The 23995-nt window shown below is 34.2% G+C and overlaps 1 protein-coding gene across 1 annotated transcript in view; it reads left to right on the top strand.

Annotated features, from left to right (window-relative positions):
- Positions 1-23995, top strand: part of LOC109108283 (latent-transforming growth factor beta-binding protein 4-like) — a 70265-nt gene that overhangs the window by 30650 nt on the left and 15620 nt on the right. The window contains 18 exon segments of the mRNA XM_042774706.1: positions 5707-5981; positions 6372-6474; positions 8680-8748; positions 9531-9653; positions 12488-12771; positions 15152-15587; positions 15663-15758; positions 17507-17635; positions 18889-19014; positions 19130-19249; positions 19923-20042; positions 21069-21188; positions 21289-21408; positions 21495-21614; positions 21692-21811; positions 22851-22970; positions 23779-23852; positions 23854-23899. Coding sequence (XP_042630640.1) covers positions 5707-5981; positions 6372-6474; positions 8680-8748; positions 9531-9653; positions 12488-12771; positions 15152-15587; positions 15663-15758; positions 17507-17635; positions 18889-19014; positions 19130-19249; positions 19923-20042; positions 21069-21188; positions 21289-21408; positions 21495-21614; positions 21692-21811; positions 22851-22970; positions 23779-23852; positions 23854-23899 — 2601 coding nt within the window.

Here is a 23995-nt window from a genome sequence, read left to right as displayed (position 1 = left end):
TTTTTTTAAATACTGTTTGAATTACAATTTTTAAGTTCTACCTGAAGTAAAAATACATTTCAACAACATATCAGTATTTCAAATACTTTGAGGCGTATCAAATGGTTTTGACCTCGTGAAAAAAGAAGTGTGCTTAATTGTAGTGAATGTGCACTTATAGTGTACTTCAAAACTCAAAGTATATTTAAAAAAACAGTACTTGCAGATAATATGATATTAATGAAATAGAATGGCACTTAAGTGTACTTAAAGAGAGCATGTTCTAAGTATACTTTCATGACTTCTTTTTTAACATTAAAAAGTGCACTTTGTAATAATGTCAAATTAAAAGCTTTACTTTAAAGTACATTTTAGATGATTTTTTCTTTTAATAATGTTTAGTCTTGTTTTAAAGTACACATTGTGTTGTGTTGTTAACATGCTAAAGCATATGTAAAGCAATTCATTATAATTTTAACTGTAAAATTAAAGACAATAGAATACAATAAATTACATATAAAAAAATACTTAATACACTTAAGTGTACTTAAAGAGAGCATGTTCTAAGTATTCTTTCATGACTTTTTTAACATTAAAAAGTGCACCTTTTAATAATGTCAAATTAAAAGCTTTACTTTGAAGTACATTTTAGTCTCGTTTTAAAGTACACATTGTGTCGTGTTGTTAACATACTAAAGCATATGTAAAGCAATTCATTATAATTTTAACTGTAGTGTGTTATTCAATAATAGATTTAAATAATATATTATTTAATGTATTTAAATGTGCTAAATTGCAACTTCATCATTACAAATGTGTAATAAAAAATATATTCAAAATATGTGACATGCACTAGACAATAGAATACAATAAATTACATATAAAAATACTCTTAAGTACTACTTAAGTGAGTCTTAAGTTCAACTAATTGCATTTGAATATAAATTTTAAATTCTAATTTATAAAATTGTATTGCAGTTAACATGCAATTAAATGTCCAAAACATTACATTCACTTTGCACTTCAACTGTATCAAAGTATATATGTCTAAAGTATTTCCGTAATAGTACAGTTTTTGAAAGTGTGCATTTTTTTTCACATGGGTACAGCAAATGTTAACAATTTGTGCAAAATTAAAAGAATAGACCCTATTTTACCAAACACTGCCTTTTTCATCAAAACTTTTACAGTAATATGTGTTTTGGCACTGTAGTGTGTTGTGTAACTCATGGACACATACAGATCCCGACTGTTGTGATGGTAAAAAATGACTGCGACATTTATTTTCTGTTTTCATTTGGCTGCAGCTCTCAGTTTGGATGCGATCCGTAAATGGCAGCGTCAGCCTTTTCTTTTTCAGAGTCCTGTGAGGAATTAAAGCAGAAATGTGCCTAATGCATCATGCAGATGTCAGTTACACCTGGAATATGTGAGCGTTTGGTGCTTGAATAGATCATGTGTCTCGTGTGTGGGTTTATTGAGGCAGAATGACATCAGGGGAACCACCATGTCCACAGTTTTTACTCTGAAAGGTGCTCTGGGCTTTACTAAGACCTTTTGGCATTTTTCATATATATGTTTTGGCATGTGGCCTCTTTGTTGGACAGAGGTAATGGAGAGTGACAGGAAAAATCTGGATGAGTACACATCAGTGCCAGAAATGAACCTGCGTTCTTCTAGGTAGATCTTTTATAATGGCCTTTACAGTTTGATTCTACAATAAGAAACACCACAAAACTTAATACCTAAATAATACTTTATATTTATCAATTAATTCAAGTGTTCATCTTGAGAGTGTTCAATTCATTCAAGTCTGCTGGATTTCTGCATAAAAATAACTAACAAGCCGCATTTGACCCACAACCTTTGTGAAAAAAAAGTGTGCTTAATTGTATCAAATGTGCACTTGTGGTGTACTTCAAATCTTAAAAGTATGTGTTCTTGCAGATAATACATAAGGCCACTGGGGTGACTTAAAGAGAGACACTTTCATGACTATTTCTTAAGACACTTATAACTATAATACATTTTCAGTCCACACTTAAGTATTCTTTTAAAGTGTTATTTTTCCTTACTCTTTTTAGAAAATAATCAAATTTTTAATCAAAAATAAATCACAACTAAACGCTTCTTGGAACTAGCATTAGATTTTTAATCCAGACTAAATTTCAGTGGTTTAACTGTAATCCCAAATAAACTGGCAAAAAATAAATAAATTGAGGTAATCGAAAAGTTTCATTTAAGAAATTTACCGTTTAAGTAGACTGACCTTTGACCTCTGGCATTTAACTCTATAATCTCAAACTGGGCGCCGTCGCTCAGTGACATCTCACAGACTCTGCTGATGGAACGCCGCGTGTTTATTTTTTGAGTTGGGTTTATTTAATCAGGCAGTCATGATAAATGTGTTTCCATTTGTCATTTCATGGGGGAGTGTCAGGTGAGCTCATGTTTTTGGCAGGGAGACACATGAACAAGCAGACGAATGTCACCGCTGTATCACTCCAGAACCACAGGCACGCAAAGCTGATAAAACACGACAACAATGAAATCTCACCAAGACTCGAGGCATGATCAGAAAAGACAATGTGAATTTAATTAAGATTCCTGCTGGGCACAGAGAGACCCGATGTGTTGATCTAACAGGGGACAGTTTCGGGTCTGGACTACCTTTAATGCTGCATTAATACAAATGTGTAATTGCGTTAATTTAGCATTACAGGCAGGGTAGGTCATTTCGGTGGGGAGGGGGGAGATCTTGCAATAAAAGTATAACATATACTTTTACATTTATGCATTTAGCAGACACTTTTGTCCAAAGCGACTTACAGTGCATTCAGGCTATAAATATTTAATTTTTTTTAATTTTTTTATTTTTATCAGGATGCATAAGATACCACCCTCCCTGCAAGTCTCTCTCCAAAGCCACGCCTCCTCCAAAACACTTGACTGCACATAGGCAGACCAGACGGCGTCAAACTGAGAAAACTTTACAGTACAAAGCGCATAATATTATAATTAAAATGCCTTTCGTTCTCGCTCGGTCTGCAATAGCACAATGGAACTCACTGAGTTCCTGTTCAAAGTATGCAAATACATACACTGACAGGCAGGTTGTAATTGTTAAGACATTTTAAAACCTTTTTTAGACCAATTGAAGAAAATTTAAGCAATAGATATAATGTAACACAATACGTCAATATGGTCTCTAAATCTCTAAATTTAAAGTTTGAAAATACATCTTCCAACTTTATTTAAAAACCTGTACCTTAACTCTACCTTCTGATAACACTGCAAACAAAAACAAAAAAAAAGTTCTTCCTCAGTAATTTTGTCTAAAGATACATTTACTTCAGAAGCAAAATTACATAAAATAAGCATTTTTCTTTTAAGAGAAACTGATCAAAATGAAGTGAGTTTATAATTAAAACAAAAACAAATATCTGCCAATGAGCTCAGAAAAATCAACTTAATTCAAAGGAATACACTTTTGCATAGCCCATACTTGTTTTTGTTTTAAGCTTAAACTAAAAATAACCTTCATTTTGTCTCAGAGAATAAGACACTTTAAGTAAATGTATCTCAGTTTACGGATATTTAGATATTTGTATTGCAAAACAAAAATACTTAATACAACGCATGCTATATTTAATACCATATCTTTATGAATTTAAGACTTTATGTCCTTATTTGGTGAAAGCATTATTTGGTGAACATTTACAAACAGCATTGCAAACTTACAACCAAATCATAATCATGAGCATCATAAAAAGTAAAGGTAGTTTAAAATACTGTACTATACTATTTTAACACTGTACTACTGCTCGTATTGTGCAAGTGTTGACCTGGATTGGGGTCATGAACACTAAACACTGGTCTACACTGTTGTGTAACAATCATAATCCCAAACTGAACCTGATGTTCCCAGATGAGGTTGCACGGATGTTCGTCCAAACAAACAAGGCCCATGTTGTGCCTGTCTTTTCTAGGGCCTTTATTATCACAGAGCCATTTTCATATCGTCATTAGACTTCAAATCATCTTTTATAAAACAGAGAGGACTGGAAAGCATCGGCATTGTATTCAGCGCCTGTTTGGCGAGGAGGGGTTTCTCTCGGAGGAAAACTGGACAAGCGTTCTGCCAAGTTTAATCTGTGAGAGGCGGGAGGTACTGGTGACTCACAGCTCGAACACGCTTCAAGAGAACGAATCTTCTGTTTGCATAGATCCTAACGCGGATGCTCTCTACACCTTTCTTTTTCTCTCTCTGTTATTTCTGGAGCATCAGTCTGTTTATGTGAGAAACAGTAAACAGTCTGTCCTGAGTATTTGAGTGTGATTTAGTGTCATTCCCAGGACTAGGGTTCAGTACATAGTGTCAGAACATGACGTGTGATGCCGGAGAGGCCTTATATTAAAAAATGAAGAGTGAAAAGTGATGGTGTCCCATACTCGTAAATCGTGCTCTACATTTAACCCATCCAAGTGCACACACACAGCAGTGAGTAGTGACAAACACACACACACACACACACACACACACACACACACACACACAAACAGATAAACATATATTCATTTTTAGTAATTAATGAAAAAACATAAATTCAATTTTTACAAGCATACTATCAAAATAAAATAAAAAAAAAAAAAAAAAAAAAAAAAAAAAAAAAAAAATTAAATTAAAATAAATTAAATTAAATTAAATTAAATTAAATTAAATTAAATTAAATTAAATTAAAAAAAACAATTTATAAAAAAAAAACTGTTGAATCATTTATTTGAATGCTTATTTATTTATTCCAATGAATATAGTAGTGGCATGGTGCTAAATTATAAAGAGACAAACAAACATCATGTATGTAGTGTATTGTGTTGTCCTTCATTCTAAAATTGGAAAATACACCATAAGAATATAAATGATTACTTTTTAAAAACAAAGAATGATAATAATTACCCATTTCAGTTTTTATTATGTAGTGCTTTCTATTATTTTTCAACATAAATTACATTCCACAGTTGTGACATCATTTCTATTGCAATGATTTTAATATACTGCTACAAAAAAAGGAGACACAATTTTCACTTAGAAATTGCAAGAAATTTCACAAAAAGAAGGCAATTAAACAAATTCAAAATTAATTTTTACAACAAATTCAAAATTAATTTTTATTATAACTTCGAAAGAAGTATAATAAAACAAGTTATGTTAGTGTACTAATAAAGTTATATTAGTGTAATAATAAAGTTTTATCAAATGTTAACAACAGAGTGAAATATGAGACAAATATGTTATTTGTGAGGAAAAATAAATATCACTTGTGAACACAGTATTCATTTCTAATTAAAATGTGAAAATGTTATTTAATTGTGTGCATTTAAGATGAATAAAATGCTGGTTATGAAATAAGCTTCAGCGAGAAAAGATTGTCTGCAATTTTATTCCAAAATCTCTATAAATTGTCCTAAATTCTCCATGAATTGTCATTTCGCTATTAAACACAATACGTCATTTAAATAATTTAACATCAAATTACATCTGACCCGGTGGAAATAAGTTCTGGATTCAGCAGGATCGAAGACTTTCGAAAAAAAAAAAAACTATGAATGTCTACAAATTTAAAATGAAAGAGTTTATGTTCTGGATTCAGCAGGATCAAAGACTTTCGATATGTTAAAGAAGCCGTCCTGACTTCTTCGGTGTGTTTCTGTGTCTGATCCGGTCAGTGTCCCCCATGGTGAAGGTACGAGTCCAGCACCCTCCAGAGGCCAGTGTGAAGATCCACCAGGTGCTGAAGGTGGGTTACGGCTCCTCCGTCCACGAGCGCTCGGAAACCGTGACCTGGTCCGCGGGGCTCCTGGGGGCCCGTCCTCACCAGCTGCCGGGAGAGAGAGCCGAGGCGCCACCGCCGCGGATACAAGCCCAGACCATACGCGGCGATTCAGTCTACAGCGAGACGTCCGGCTTCAAATACTGCTTCAGAGAAGTGCGCAACGGACAGGTTTGATTAAAGCTCTTCTGTTTGCATTCGCTTTAGCAGCAGAGCGTCTGGTTCAGTTCCAGTAGGATCAGTACTCAAGCTAGTCTGGTCTATGCTTTATAAAAAGAACACTACTAAAAGTAATGCATTACTAAACTAAAAAACTTCCATCACCATTACTGTTTAAGATTATTTAGCTGATTTTCTTATCCAAAGTACTCTACTAAAAGTAATGCATTACTTTACTAGTTACTTGAAAAAAGTAATCATAACTCATGTTACTTGTAATGCTTTACTGTTTGCAACTACATGTCATCTAGCAGTCATTGGAGTATAAGTGACTGTCTGTTTAACACATCAGTCCATGCACAACTAAGTGAAGGATTGTGTGTTTTCTGCTCTGTCCCACAGTGCAGTTCTCCGTTACCTGGTCTGAGGAGTCAGGAGGTGTGCTGCCGGGGTGTTGGGAAGGCCTGGGGCATCAACGAATGCACGCTCTGTCCCGCCGTCTTAGGTGAGAGTCTGAACATGAAGTGTGTTAGTACTGTCAGACAGACCTGGAAGTTCACGCCTATAAATCATCTGAGCGATTATAGCAGCACAGTTTGTAGTTAGAGCACAAAGAGGCAACAAAACAACATTTTGTTCCTTCTTAACTCATAAACTCACTGATATCAGTTCAGCTGGCTGGTCTTGTAAAACAGAAAATACAGCAGTCGCTGCATGACTTCAGGAGATAAATATAGCTCTGTGAGTTCTTTGGCAGGCGGCTCTGTCTTATTATTGCAACAGTCAAGGTGTCGCCATCAGCCGTCCGGCTAAACATTACAGCGTATTTACATTCCTCATCCACATGATGAATGTGCAGCCTTTGCTTGCATGACTTTAATAGAAACTGACTTCAGCACCACTGTCATTTATTAAATATAGTGACATAGAATGATATAATCAATTATTATTTTTTAGATATTAATACAGATCAAAACATACAGATGGGGTAAGTTGTCACAATGGGAGCCTATAGTATGGCAAAATGAGCATGTATAACATATACAATCATATATAATTATGAAACACATAACAATTACTAGAACAAAAATGGCATTTTTATAATTATTATTATTATATAAAATTACACCAACTTGCCCTGATAAAAATGTGACATCTTTCCCAGACCTGACATATTTTTCTAACAGCTGTTGCTTAATTAAATAAACACAATAAATATGATGATCTTGTTACTTTAAGAGAATTTTGGAGAGAAAACAAGCACACACACACACACACACACACACACACACACACACACACATATATGGTTTTTATTGATTTATATTTATTAGTTTTAGTTGATTTAGTTGTAGATATTTTAGTACTTAAAGTTAAATGAATCAAAATGAGAAATAGAAGTGTTGCCTTGGCAAAGAGCTGAAATAAAATAAATTTATGTTTTTGTTGTTGTTTGGTTACCCTTTATAGGTCACACTTTAATTTGGGGACCAAATTCTCACTATTAACTATGAATTTTGCTTTAAAAAACTGCCAATTTGCTCCTTATTAATAATTATTATGGTAGTTGTTAAGTATGGGTTCGGATTAAAGGATCTACAATATGGTCATGCAGAATAAAGCATCAATATGTGCTTTATACATACTAATAAACAGCCAATATGCTAGTGATATGCATACTAATGAGTGGTTAGTTAACTGCTTATTATGATACTAAAGTGTTACCAGATGCATTTCAAGTAAATGTTTTTTATGGTTTTAGTTTTAGCTATAACCGCTACAATGTTTCTGATTAACCTTTTTGCTGTTGGTCTTAGTGCAGAGAACATTTGCTAAGGATATGTTTTCATAACTGCTTGGTGACCCTGAGTGGTTGATAATGTTAAGCACACGGTTATATAATCACTTTACCCAATGCTGAATAATGATTGGAACAATAGAGCCGTCTGTTACACGCTTCGGGATCTCTTCGGGAATATTTAACCTCACACGGACAAATAGTTATTTTTCCTTTCTGTGAAGCACTCTGGAAAGTATGCCTGAACATGCTGGAAGACTTTGTTGTGAAAGAAAAAAAAAAGAAAGAACATGCCTTCCCTTGAGAAAAAGAAGTGTGCTTAATTGTGTTGAATATGCACTTGTAGAGTACTTCAAATCTTAAAAGTATTTTTTTTAAACTGTACTTGCAGATAATAATATTAATTTAAAAAGGCCACTTAAGTGACTTAAAGAGAGACGCTTTCATGTCTGTTTCTTAACACACTTAAATAGTCTTTTAAAAAAGTGCACTTTGTAATAATGTAAAATTAATTTTTGCTTTAAAGCACATTTTAAATCATTATTTTAATAATCTTTCTTTTTTCACAATGGTTACCTTGCAAATAATCAAATCACTCTATATTTAATGGTGGACCGTAAAGCGATGTACATTAAGTTATATCTATCTGTATATGCCTGTGCATAAGCTACATATTCTCACATGTAGGAACAAAGCCAGAATGTGGCATATTGAAATAGTGTTTCAGGATGTTTTTGTGTTATTGTTTTTGTTTCAGCCTCCAGTCTGGCTGATGAATCACTTGTTAATTGTTTGCATGTTTTTCCTCTCTCTCAGTATGATTTTCCTTTTGCACGCATTATTAAACTAGTTTCAGTTTGACAGATGTGTTCGTACGTCCTGCTCGAGATCAATGTGCTCTTATCTCAACAGGAAACACTGTTAATGGACAGGGAAGCTGCCCGAAAGGCTTCGAGAGGGTCAACGGGACACAGTGTGTGGGTAAGAGTTCTCCCCCTTGATCCTAGCGTTCACAGTGATCTCTCGTGGGCCAAAACACATTTTAGGAACATGCAAACAAACACTTCATTCTTCCTTCCTTCATCCAGGGCTCTGCCAAATACATCCGTCACTTAAGATGGTTTTGACATGTTTAAAACACTGGAACTGAAGCAGAAACTCTTTGCAGTCTCACTCACTGTGTTGCTGCGTATGTGATAAATAAATAGACATTTAATTGATCGTTTTACTCAAAGTGACTAACAAAACACAATCCTCATTGAGAAAAGAGTTGAAGTCTGCATTTACAACCCATTTTATTTCAGTAATAATGTATCCTTTAGTAAGTACTGAAAAGTTTGTATTTTTTCACCGTAAACATGCACATACTCTCTTCAAAATAAAAGTCCTCTATTGGCATTGACGGAGAACCTTTAACATCCATGGACCTTTTCAGGGGACAAAAGGTTCTTTAGATTATTAAAACCTTCGTTACACTATGAAACTAAGTTCTTTTAAGGACTTAGATGCATTTTTACATGTGTCAGCAACCTACCGATACATGGCCTGTCCGGTCTACCTGTTTGTCTGGACGTTTGGTGCTTCTTTACTCGAAATACATCTCATTTGTCCCCGCATCAACCAGATAAGAGCAGCTGTTCAATGGTTAACACGGACTGACAGACAAACCCTGGTGATAAAGAAGTGCACTTCAGCTTTTTCACAAGGGTTTTCACACACCAACACGTCAGGTTATGACAGTCATGTTTCCTCCTCTGGTGTAGATATTAACGAGTGTTTGCAACCGGGTTTCTGTGAAAACGGGAACTGTGTTAACACCCGAGGGAGCTACAGTTGTGTCTGCAAAGAGGGCTACTTATTGGACGCCTCTCATGGGATCTGCATCTGTAAGTATGGAGCTGTCGGACACCACAGCTTCACCTGAGAGGAGAGCACCGGCGGGAATATAGCAGTGCAGCAATGCAACACAGCTACAGCCTTCAGTCATACACAGACTTAAAGAAACAGTTCTCCCAAAAATGGAAATTTGCTGAAAATTTCCTCAGGGCGTCCAAGATGTAGATGAGTTTGATTCTTCATCAGGTTTGGAGAAATGTAGCATTGCATCAGTGTCTCAGCAATGGATGCTCTGCAGTGAATGGGTGCCGTCAGAATGAGAGTCCAAACAGCTGATAAAAACATCACAATAATCCACAGCACTCCAGTCCATCAGTTAATGTCTTGAGAAGGCAAAAGCTGTGTGTCTGTAAGAAACAAATCCATCATTAAGATGTTTTTTAACTTTAAACCATTGCTTCCGGCTAAAATACGAGTCCATAATCCATAATAACGCTTCCAATTTCTTGATGATTCATCCATTTCTGGTCTTAATCAGGAGAGAAATCTGAGTTCAAAATGCCCAAACTCAAAATGCCCAAACGCTTACAAACAAATGCAGCTTATGTGTGGACTTTTTCACTGGAGGAAGTGTTATTTATGGATTATGGACTGGTAGTTTGCTGTAAGGGTTTAAAGTTAAAAAAAAAAATGTGTGATGATTTTGATTTTCGTACAGCTTTTGTTTCTCCATATGTTAACTGATGACTGGAGTGCTGTGGATACTGTGATGTTTTAACAAACTCATCTACACCTTGGTTGGCCTGAGAGCATCTGATGCAATGCTACATTTTCCACATCTGTTCCCATGAAATAAACAAACTCATCTACACCTTGGTTGGCCTGAGGGTGAAAACATTTTCAGCAAATGTTCATTTTTGGGTGAACTATTCCTTTAATGCACACTAATACAGTACCTCGGATACTTTTAAATCCACACCATAAAGTGAACACAAATGAGTGAAGGTTTTGGCTGCGTGGCGCTGTGCTGTCTATTCCAGCAGGCATTGCTTGGCTCTGCTTGAGAGATGCCTGTTGGGCGGAGCTATACTTTGCCCTTTGACCTGACTCTATGCATATGCATCCTTACATTGAGGCCTGTCCTAACTGATCTTTCCTTATTTTCTGGTGTTTTCCCTTCAATTGGGAGCTGCCTCTTTCTGCCTGAGTTTTTGCATCTGGGAAATTCTGTAACACTGTTTTAATCAGATTTTCTTCTTGTCTGAATCTTGTCAAGCCTTCATGTGAATCTGAGCATGTTCATGTGTGTCAGTCAGGTAAGCGTGCGTACGTCTGCTGTGTCTGGTCCTGTATATGTGTGATTATGTGCATATTCCTGCAGTGATCTGAGCTGATCGGTATGTCATTTTCAGTGGCTCTGTGGCTGATTATTGTATGCCTGGCTCTACTTTAAACTTTGTTTGTGCTGCTAAACCAATCAAAGCGTGAAAAGTGTAAAGAATGATGTCAATGTGTAACGAGTAGCAGAAATTGTTTACTACTTCAGCGTTGTTTTTTAAGCTAGATTTGTACAAGGAACACCCATAACGAAAGCAATCAACTTCAAGGAATAGTTCACAAAAAAAAAAAAAAAAAAATTTGCTCACATCGTTCCAATGACTTTCTTCTGTGGAACACAAAAGAAGATGATTTGCAGAATGTCCAAGTTGCTCTTTACACACAATGAAAACAGACAGTGATTCACACTGCTAAACTCCAAAAAAGGAAAAACAGCATTTAAAGTTGTAAAACATTTTCTTTTCCCTAAAAATCATTCTTTCTGCACATTTTTTTTTTTTTTTTTTTTTATTTATTTTTTTTATCTGTTCTTCAAACAAAGCTATAATGACCTCTGTGGAAAAATAAGTTATTTATAACTTAGCTAATTATAGTTAATTATACTGAATGTGCACTTGTAGTGTACTTCAAATCTTAAAAGTATATTAAAAAAAAAAAAAAAATCTATCTGCAGAAAATATACATTTAATAATGAAAAAATAGCCACTTAAGTACACTTAAAGAGATATGCTTTTATGACTTTCTTAACACACTTAAGTACACTTTTAAAAAGTGTTACTGTAAAGTACATTATAAATCATTGTGATTTAATAATCTTTAAAAAAAATTATATTAAAAGGGTCAAAAGGACTCTTAAGTTCAACTACACTTGAAAAAAAAAATCTATTGAATTTTTAAAAAAAATTAAAAAACAATACTTTAAGATAATATATCTTCAGTTATATGATTTATATATATATATATATATATATTTAGAAATGCAACATTTACAATTGCATTAAAATTATATTAAATGTAAATGTGTATACACACAATTACATTTAATATAATTTTCACTTAAAACATTGTAAATAGCATGCAATTAAGTGTCTGTAAACATTACATTCAGTTCACACTTAGGTTTATTCTTTTAAAGCATTATTTCTGTCATAAGTTTTCTTTAAAAGTTTGCTAAATTTTACTTCTTTTCCATAAAGGTATGGCTTCAGACTTGAGAATTAGAGTATGATTTATATAGACTGATTTTATTAATACCTTTATGGTCACTGTACACGTTTATTGTATGAAAAGAGCAGCCTGATCATTCCTCTAAACTCCTGCTTTTGTGTTCCATGAAAGAAAGTCATAAAGGTTTCAAATGTAATGAGGGACAGTAAATGATGACAGAATTTATTTTGTAATATATAAAGCGGTATGAAAATGCTTTTATGTTCATAAATGAATGCATTTTTATTTGCATGCATGATCTTTTGCATGTTGAGATTCACATCCCAACCTGTAATAATCAACTACGTAATGTTATTCTGTATCGTTTCCCCCCTCATAGCGCAGAAGGTGATTTCGGAGGAGAAGGACCAGTGTTTCCGTATCTTGAACCAGGGCTCCTGTTCTCTGCCCATCCTGAAGAACATCACCAAACAGATCTGCTGCTGCAGTCGAGTGGGCAAAGCCTGGGGGAAGAAGTGTGAGATATGCCCGTACTTCGGCTCAGGTAAGAGACCTTTCAGACATTCAAAGAATGTTCTTTTCCTTTTAAACAACTGCATTGGAATGAACATCTTTAATGCAGAAGTTTGGGCAAAGAGCAGTAAGAAGGCTGGAGGACAGCACTGAGAACATGATACAGAATATTGAAAAACATGATTTGGTTTTTACGCAAAGTCCAACTGTTCCTCAGCTGTTCTGTCCCACCCACACCACTAGCAATATTTCTCTAAAAATGTCTGGAGGAATATCAAAGCAGTTGTATTTACTGTGAATTTACTTTAAATACCACAAGTTGAGGTTCTAGCATTGTCCAGGTGACCCTCAATGTTTCTGGCTCGATTAAGAAAGAAAAAAAAAGTGACTTTTACAGTTTTATTTCAAATCTTATAGGATATTTTAAAAACTGTACTTGCAGATAATATAATATTAATGAAATATAAGGCCACTTAAGTGATTTGTTTCTAAACACACTTAAGTAGACTTTTAAAAATTGCATTTTGTAATAATGTCCAATAATTTTATTTATTTTAAAGTACATTAATTTAATAATAATAATAAAATATTTTTTTTAAAATTTTTATATATATATATATATATATTATATTATATATTATATATATATATATATATATATATATTTTTTTTTTTTTTTTTTTTTTTTTTTTTTTTTTTCAAGCTTTCGACATTGACAGGGTTTAAACACAGTTGGCACATCTGAGCTAATACAAAATGCCCAGGGGGCTATACATTTGAATTCTCTACTTAGTACACATTAAAGTACATTATAAAAATAATAGTAAAAAAAAAAATGCAACGTAAAATAAGCATATATTACATCACCACTGGGAAGTTATTCAGTCCTTCCATGCCAAGTTCTGTATTCCCAGCTCTAGTAGATGTGTCTCTCCCACCACAATTGAAGAAGGGGTCCCATATTTTATAAAATTTAAAAGGTTTATCTTTTAATGCTGTTGAAAAAGTTTCATATGGAGTAAGGCCTTTGGTCACTGTGCTATTGATGGGGCTTGGTCGGTTATCCAACAAACAAGTATGCATTTGCGGACTCAGTGGAGTAGGATTTGAAGAAGGTGGGCCCCTTGGAATTTGGACGGGAGTTCTTGGCTCATACCAAGAAACATGTCTTTGGTCCTAATTGTAATGAACAGCGAAATATACTTTCAAGTTCCCTTAGGACGCCCATCCAGAATTGTTGTATTGTCGAACAGCTCCAGAAACAGTGGAAGAGGGTTCCTTCTAGTCTTTTATATTTATTGCAGAGGTTGGAGAATTTGGGGTTTACTTTATGTCTTCAGGCTGGAGTCACATGCAAACGATGAACAATTTTAAATTGCATTTCCCATGCTGAGTTGTTGGCGAGATAGGAGGGCATCTCACATACGGCTTCCCAATCAGCTGTCTGAATTTCTTCCCCAAAGTCCTTTTCCATAACACCCTGGTTTTATCTGAGTTGTCTGTGTTTGCCCTTATCTAAATAGAACAGAAAATTTTGGATGCAGATCGAGATGATGTGAGTTTATTTAATTGTTCCTCAATTGGGGATACGCAGAAACCATTTGAATAGACTCTGAGATTTTTTTGTTATGAGGCTGCGTATTTGGTGGTAAACCAAAAAGAGGTTCTTATTGAGAACATATTTCGCAGTAAATTGTTCAAAGGTCATAAGTTGTTTATTCTCCATCAGATCTCCTATGACATGTATTCCTTTGTCTTTAAAATGTATTAGGCCATCATTCATCCCCGGGGGGAAATCTGGGTTGTTATGCAAGGGTGTGAGTAGTGAAAGGTGGGAATCGAACCCTTCTGTTTTGCGTACTAATCTCCATATTTTAATCATATTTTTAAGAATGAAATTATCTTTAGTTAAAGTTCTCTGTTTTTTGAGCTACAAATATAATAAGTTCCGTAGAGGGATTGGCCCGAGAGTTGTGGATTCTGTGCTGATCCAAGTTGAGTTTGGATCACTCAAGTGCCATTCCACTGTAAAAGGAAGTTGGGCAGCAAGCTGATATAGCTTAATGTCCGGGGCCACTAGACCTCCACATCTACTCAAAAGTGTTAAGAAGCTGTATCTCAGTCTAGGTCTTTTTTTCCACCAAATAAAGGAAATAGTGGAGCCATGCAACTGTTTAAGTGCTTTGTTAGGAATGAGAACTGGTAGCATTTGAAATGGGTATAGAAGGCGGGGTAAAATATTCATTTTGATCAGGTGGACATGACCTAATAGGGATAAAGGAAGATTACACCATCTATCTAGATCTGATTTTAGTTAAAATAGGGAGAAAATTGCTTTTATATAGACTTTCCAGCCTCTGATTGTTGCGTTTTTAAAGCGAGACACTGTCATGGCTGTTTCTTAACACGCTTAAGTAGACTTTTAAAAAAGTGCACTTTGTATTAAATTTTTACACAAAATAAAACATTATATCAAAAAATCTAATAACATTTTTAAATTAACAATTAAACACAACACACATCTAACAAAAAAGAGATCTGTCCTGCTGGACCGGGCTACCATTATTCCGCTTCGGCTGTCAAGTTTAACCAGAGGGTAGCCGAGATGCATGACACCGGCGGGCCGCCCCTGGTCTCCGAAAATGGCCGCACATCCACCAAGGACATAGTATCCCAACCCGAAAGCTCCAGGACTCACTCTGTAATCTCACAGTCAACCCGAACCCAACAAGTGCCATATTCGCCGACCAACACGCAGACCATCCGAGTCCAGCAGAGTCCTACAAGACCACAGCAAGCTGACACGGGTTCACAGACCGGTTCAGTAATCATTATAACTCAACCAAAACCAAACCTTTCAACAAGTGGCGGCTCTCAAACCACAAATGCCAGACCTCAGCAGCCTTCCAGCTTCCGTCCTGGGAGCGCGGCCACCGCAACCAGCCAGCCGGCCAGAGTGAACACACGTGAGCCACCACAATGCTTATTAACGGATTTATTAAAACCCACAGATGTGTTTGATTCAGTCTAATTGTTTACAGCTGTTGTACGGACGCAAACCAGCCGACCCTGGGTTAACAGACAGCCGGTATCACCAGTCAGACCTCCTACAAGCCGACCACTTCCAACCAGACAAGGTAAGCCATCAGAGGGACTAGTGAAAATTAAGTACACTTTAGTATTAAAATAATATACTTAAGTTTGAACTGAATGTAATGCTTTAAATGCTTTTCAATGCATGTGACTTACAATTAAATGAAAATGTATTATAGTTTAAATAGATACTAAATGCATGTGTGACCCACTTAAGTAGGATTTCAGTACATCTTTATATGTAATTATGTAATCACTTTTATTGTTTTTAAAATATATATAGTTAAAGTTACTGCTGAATGTACTGAGAAACAATCTAAAATATACTTTAATGTCCTTTCTATTGAAACTTTTATGTCATGTACTTAAATACATTTGTAAATACACATATGTATTAATAAAGTTGCAATTTAGTACATTTAAAATATATTAAATTTAAATGTAAGATCAAATAACACTATACGTACATTATAATTAAGTACTTAATTGTCCTTTAGTCTTTTAGTCAACATTTCAAGTGTATTTTCTTTAAAGGATGACAAAACATTATTAAAACATAATTTACAGATTAACTTGATATCATTACAAAAAGTGTACTTAAGTGTGTTAATAAACATTGTCATGAAAGTTTAGATTTAATGTATTTTAACATAATTTCTACTGAAACATTTTGTAACATTTTCAAACACATTTGAAATGACGTTGCAATTTAGAACATTTTATAAACAGTATATTAACTTTTGATGTGATATCAAATAACACACTAAAGTTAAAATTATAATCAAGTACTTTACATGTGCTTTGGCAAGTTAGTCAGTACATCAAAATAATTAAAGTTTAATTTTACATCACAAAGTGCACTTTTTTAAAAGTCTAAAGGTTTATTTAGAAGCAGTCATGAAAGTGTTTCTCTTTAAGTCACTTAAGTGGCCTTTTATTTCAATAATATAATAGTATCTGAAAGTACAGTTTTGTAAAATATACTTTTAAGATTTGAAGTAACACTAAAAAGTGCATGTGATGTCCTTCCATGAAGTTGACAAAACTGTTAGACGTCCCATTTGTGATTATATGATTCAGAAGGGTCTTCACAAACATTGCTTTTAGTGGTTTGTTACCCAGAGCTGCATTTGGGACAGGACCTGTTTCATATCAGTAGTTGTTAAAACTGCAGAAGTTCAAAAGAATATGGGCTGTTTACATCCTCAAATACATTTCTGGACTGAATTTTTGGCCTCTGCTTTTCACTGGTTGGGCAAGATTTAGTCACTTAAAAGTGAAGGTTGTGTACTTAATGTACTTAAAAGTGAAGGTGTTCCTCGGGATGTTGGTCTTAAAACAAAAGGTTCAATCAGACCAGAACTTCAACGAGACAGTTGTGACTATTGTTACAGTGACTTGATAATCACTTCTCCAAGAAACTGTAAGCATGTCCAGACAATTCATCGGCTTGCTCATATAAATGACTCCTTTGAATCCAGAGCTGAAGTCATGCCAAATTCATATCAACCTTGAAAAATGCAGAGCTGGAGACAACACAGTAATTTTCTCATCATTTGTCTTCAGTGTGATTGTTTGATGAATTTGGTTTGGAGAGGAATGAATAAATGTCAGTCATTTTAGGACCACAGCATAGTTAATCTGATTAACTAAACCACAAGCTGACCTGATACTGAATCATTTTTCAAAAGAAAAAAAAGTATTTTAAAAGCATATTATACAACATACATATAGAAATTACTAATATATAATTGATTTCATCATGACGGCGCCCTTGTGTGTGGTCCCCCAGATGGCCGAGTGTGTGAATCGAGACCTCAGGTGTGTGGTTCGGGTCGCTGTATTGACCTGCCAGGCGGTCGACACATGTGTGTGTGTAACACTGGATATATCCTTAACCCTCAGCAGGGCCACTGCCAAGGTATGAGCCTGTGACTTACTGCATGACTTTAAACATGAGAAATAAGCAACACTGCAGACTTCCACTCTCAAGAAGAAATTTATTTAAGGTATCATGTCAATGTACTTCCTAAAAAGGCTTTTAAATCATGTCAATATTACATGTTTCTTCCACACCTCCAGACCGCCTGCCATTTCTCCACAGCATATTTTACAGTAGATTGTTTAACGTGACTCAAAGATTCCTTAATTCCTCATTGGTGCATCAAAGCTTTTAAGGTCAAAGATCAGGGTGATATTGCTGAGAGGACAGCTCACATATTTATCATCTCTGATTTTTAGTGCTTTAACTGTTTTTATTTTTTATTTGTTTTATGCACGTGCATGACTTTAGACATTACTTGCCTTACTAAAATTCATACATAAATACATATACACACACATACACAGATATACAGTATATATATATATATGTGTGTGTGTGTGTGTGTGTGTGTGTGTGTGTGTGTGTGTGTGTATGTGTGTGTGGTGATGTATAGATATATATATATATATATATATATCTATATATATTATATATATATATATATATATATATAGATAAAAATATTATATAGCTGATTTTGATAATGTATTCAGCTTATCATTTTTAGTCCATGTTAGCTGAGGTCCATTAATAGATACAACTACTGATTTTGATAATGTATTAGTAAATGACCTTGTAATCAACATTAACTACTATTAATAATTTCTTCAGGAGTATTTTTCATTGTTAGTTTATGTTAACTAATCTATTAACTAATGTTAGCAAATGGAACCTTATTGGAAGATGCTACCAAAAAAGAAATGTTACTTAAAAAAAAAACCTTAACTGAAATAAAATAAATATCAAAAAATGTAAAAGTTGTTTTATTTAAGCTAATTGTTGCTTAGTTTAAGTACTAAAATAAGTCAAACTAAATAAATTAAAACTAATAAATAACAAATAATAAAAACTAGAAAAATATTAAAAACCTAATAAAAAAATATACAATTTAAACTTTAACAAAAATATTAAGTGAAAACATAAAATATAAAAATAATACCTAATTTAAAATAGATTTAACATAATCTATAATAGTACATCAATGATATAAAAATAATACTGACCGTAATACAGAGTCAGAATAAATCAATGACTAGTCCATCTCTCTCTCTCTCTCTCTCTCTCTCTCTCTCTCTCTCTCCTCGCTCTCTCCTCCTCTCTCTCTCTCTCTCTCTCTCTCTCACTAATAGACATAAACGAGTGTGTGCTGACGCCCCGGCCGTGTTCTGTGGGTCAGTGTGAGAATACAGCGGGCAGCTTCCGGTGCATTTGTCCATCAGGATACCAGACCAACTCCCAGCAGACCCTGTGTGTCGGTCAGAAACATCTCATTCTCTCAGTGCGCTGGAAAAACACTTCCTAAGAGCATGTCTGTAAAAAAAAATGTTGTGCATGTACTGTAATCATTGATGAGATCGATGGGTTCCACAGATGTGGATGAGTGCCGTCAGGTGCCCAGTCCCTGTGTTAACGGCCGCTGTGAAAACACACTGGGCAGCTTCAGGTGTTTGTGCAGGACTGGATACAAGCTACAGGGCAACAGCTGCATAGGTAGTTCAAATCATTTTACCTACAATGCTTGCTCACTTTTTCTTTGCTTTGTATCTTCTAGCACTTTATTTTACTAACAAAATGTTATAGTATCCAATATTTTAAGACATTCATTTAATTTCCATTCCATAGTTTGGGGTCAGAAAGATTTTTTCTTTTAAAGAAAGAAATATTTTTATTCAGCAAGGACACATTAAACATGAAAAATGCTTTTGAACCTTCTATTTATCAAATAATCTTGAAAAAACATGCATCACAGTTTCCACAAAGATATGAAGCAGAACAACCGTCTTAAACATTAATAATAATCAGAAGTGTTTCTTGAGCAGCAAATCAGCATATTAGAATGATTTCTGAAGATCATGTGACACTGAAGACTGGAGTAATGATGCAGAAAATGCAGCTTTGATCACAGGAATAAATTATATTTTAAAATATATTCATGTAGAAAACAGCTGTTTTAAATTATAATAATATTTCACAATTTTTACTGTAATTTTTTATCAAATAAATGCAGCCTTGGTGAGCAGAAGAAACTTCTTTCAAAAGCATAAAAAACTCTTACTATCTGATGACTCAATGTGATAAATCATGTGTTTTCTGTCTCCAAAAATAGTATTTGTTAGGTTTATTAAACTGTGAATTCAAATCATGCGGTGTTTTGTGCTCTTAGACATAGATGAGTGTGTGGACCCCCTGCGCTGTCCGGGTCAGGAGTGTGTGAACTCTCAGGGCTCTTACAGGTGTGTCTCCTGTAAGCCTGGCTTTGATCTGCTCAACGGACAATGTTCAGGTAACACACTGCACATGAATATCAGTGGAATGACTGTAAATATTTATTTTAGAGCAAATTAATCTGGATTAGTCTAAAATAAAACTGTCATGTTATTTAAAAAAAAATACAAAAAAAAAAATTACAACGAAAAAAAAAAAAAAAAACACTTTAAAAGAACAAACTTAAATGTCAACTGAATATATTGTTTTCAGACACTTAATCACATGTTATTTACAATTAAACGAAAATATATTAAAATGTAACTGAACTTGAGTGCTTTTTAAACTTTTTTATATGTAATTTCGTAATTACTTCTATTGTCTTTGAAATATGGTTACTAAAAATAAGTTATTTTGAAATAAGTTACTGCTGAATGTACTGATAAGCATTTATAGTTAACTAAAATATATGTTAATATATTTTGTCATTTAATGTCAAAAAGATGAAGTTAGACATAGGCCAAGTTGTTACTTAATGTAGGTCAGTATTTTGGCTTTCAGCAAATAATATAGTAGAAATAGAAGTAGAAGTAGATTTTAGAAGTAGAAATTTTGTTTACTTAATTTTACATTTTTAAAAACTGCATGCATAATATTTTATGTTATGTACTACAAAAAAAGAATTATATTCAGTACATTTAAATTACATATGATTACACACTACAGTTAAAATTATAATCAGGTAATTTACGTGTGCTTTAGTATGTTAGTCAACACATCAAAATAAGTGTACTTAAAATCACCACAAAAGATTAAACATAATTATTTAACATATACTTTAAAATAAAACTTTTAATTTGACATTATTACAAAGTGCACTTTTTTAAAAGTCTACTTAAGTGTTAAGTCACGAGAGTGTCTCTCTTTAAGTGCACTTAAGTGGGCTTGATATTATATCCTCTGCAAGTACAGTTTTCAAAATATACTTTTTAAGATTTGGAGTACACTGCAAGTTCACATTCAGCAGAATCAAGCAACGTTCTTTTTCACAACAGTTTATAAGAGTAAAACCTTTTAAGGTAAAAGCAATGGTTCTCTTCTTCAGATATTGATGAATGTCGTCGGACGCCGTCACCCTGTCGGGACGGCCGCTGTGAAAACACACCCGGCAGCTACAGATGCTCGTGTCGAACGGGTTACAGATTCCAGGCCAACACCTGTGTGGGTAAGAAGAGTAAAAGGGACTTAAGTCTAAATGATATACGTTTAGATGTAAAGTACGGCTGTGTTCCCGTGTGCATGGTCTGATATGTGTGATGTTACAGATGTGAATGAGTGTGAGGATCCATCCCAGTGTCCCGGACAGGAGTGTGTGAACTCTCAGGGATCGTATCGCTGTGTGTCATGCAGGCCTGGATTTAATTTTAAAAACGGAGCATGTTCAGGTAACAATCCATTTCAAATCAGCAGCCAGTCACGATCCTGTGAAATACCCACAGACCCTGAATGTAGGATGGTGTTGTGTGTCTAGATATCGACGAATGCCGTCAGACGCCGTCTCCTTGCTCTAACGGACTGTGTGAAAACACGCCGGGCAGCTTCAGGTGTGTGTGCAGAACCGGCTACAGACTTCAGGGCGGCTCCTGCAGAGGTATGAGCATTCATACAAACCAGTTATTAGTAATGACGCAAGTGCTGTGACTCATGTGTGTGTGCACGTGGACACAGATGTGAATGAGTGTGAGGATCCATCCCAGTGTCCCGGACAGGAGTGTGTGAACTCTCAGGGATCGTATCGCTGTGTTTCATGCAGGCCTGGATTTAGCCTTAAAAACAGAGCATGTTCAGGTAAGCACAAGAAGTCAAGTCACCTTTATTTGAATAGCGCTTTATACAATACTGATTGTGTCAAAGCAGCTTTACAACACATCTGGACTGAAATGTAACAATGAATGGACCATTATAATTATAAACCTGGACATGACCTTTATAACAACCAAATTAAACTTGCTATCCTGATGGAAAAACCACCCAAAAAAAAGATACTTTGGACTAACTTAAAAATGACAGCCTAATTTATTTGTTTTTGTCCAGTTATATTTATGGTTTGGTAAAAATTTTGATTTATTATTAATCAAACATATTTATTTTTCCAAAGACAAAAACTCTCATACAAAGTAAAATATAATTTATTATAAAGACCACTGTTTTTAGACACGGACCAGACTGTTACTTAATGCAGGTTTTACAACTTAATTTCACCATAAACAAAAGCTACATCTATAATATTAGTAGAATTGGAATTTTCACTTGAGATAAAAGTCTTGTTTTTTTTTTTTTTCAGAAAGGAAGTCAGAATTGTGAAAAAAAACTGACTTTATAATTTGCAATTGCAAGTTTATTGCGAGAAAAAAAATGAATTGTGAAATATAAAGTTGCAATTTCCTTTTTATTTATTTATTTATTTATTAAGTGGTGGAAACAGGCTTCCATAGTTATGTACCAAAATAATTTAATTTAATTTAATTTAATTTAATTTAATTTAATTTAATTTAATTTAATTTAATTTAATTTAATTTAATTTAATTTAATTTAATAAAAAGAGAAAAATGAATACAATCGAAAATCATTTCTGCAGTCAGTAAAGTAAATGACACTGTCATTTCTATTTCTTTAAATAAACAAATAAATAGTAGGAAGGAAAAAGAACTAGATGGTCCACCAGGTTGACATGAGCCATCGTAAACACCAGTTGATCAACCACCTTGAACCAGTTTATGTCCAACTTCAAGCGGCTGAAGATCATCTGAATCTGGTTTCTGCAGGATTTTCCAGTAGAGAAAGTATGAAGCCTATTGTATAATGACGAGTAATTTCTGTGTCTCAGATATCGACGAGTGTCGCCAGACTCCTGATGTGTGTGTTAACGGCCGCTGTGAGAATAACGTGGGCAGCTACAGCTGTGTGTGTCGCCCTGGATTCAGACTGGAGAGAAACATCTGCAAAGGTGACCGAACCGTCAGAGCTGGTTTACTGGGCTTAACCTTCTCAAACTCAACATGTGCCTTGTGAAAAAGAAGTACACTTTAAAAAATATAAACTAAATAATGAACTTAAAAAAAAGAATACATAAACTTAAACTCAATTTAATTACAAACAAATAAAAAAATACATATAAATAAGGTGAAATTTATATGAAATGCAATTAGCTGACCTTTTTGACCCACTTAAGTAGGACTTCAGTAAATCTTTATATGTCATTTCATAATTACCTCTATTGTCTTTAAAATATGGTTAAAGTTACTGTTGAATGTGCTGTCTTTTTTTTTCTTCTAAAATATACTTAAATGTCATTTCTACTGAAACTTGTATGTCATGTTTTTAAATGTATTTGTAATTACACATTTGTATTTTAGAATATTTAACGGTATTGAGTTAAAATGATAATCAAGTACTTTACATTAATGTAGTAAAATAAATAAGTGTACTTCTGCAAAGCACAACAAAATATTTAAACAATTATTTAAAATGACCTTATATATATAAAAAAAAAAAACTGACATTATTACAACTGCATTTTAAGTCTACTTAAGCGTGTTGAGAAACATAGTCATGAAAGTCACTTAAGTGGCCTTTTATTTCATAACTATCATATTATCTGCAAGTCCAGTTTTTAAGTATACACTTAAGATCTGAAGTACACTACAAGTGCACACACGTCTTCTTTTTCACAAGCACTCATTGCCAGTTTCACCCACAAATGTGTTCCATTCATGAACTATAGATGGTTCTGGTCTGTTTCTATCCTGTTCCAGATGTGAACGAGTGTGAGAATGAGCTTCAGTGTCCAGGAAAAGAGTGTGTGAACTCGCCCTCAATCCTTCAACCTTTCATCCTGTCATCCAGCCTCTCAACTTCCTAACGGCCAATGCCAAGGTATCACTTTCGTTAACAAATAGCATTGATTCGATATGAAAACAATAAAGTGTTTATGTAGTTTATAAGTTTTTAATGCAATCACGGGACACAAAG

Source organism: Cyprinus carpio, chromosome A18 (assembly GCF_018340385.1).
Source record: "Cyprinus carpio isolate SPL01 chromosome A18, ASM1834038v1, whole genome shotgun sequence".
Lineage (NCBI taxonomy): Eukaryota > Metazoa > Chordata > Actinopteri > Cypriniformes > Cyprinidae > Cyprinus > Cyprinus carpio.
Note: the sequence above shows the minus strand (reverse complement) of the source record. Positions and strands in the feature narration are given on the sequence as shown.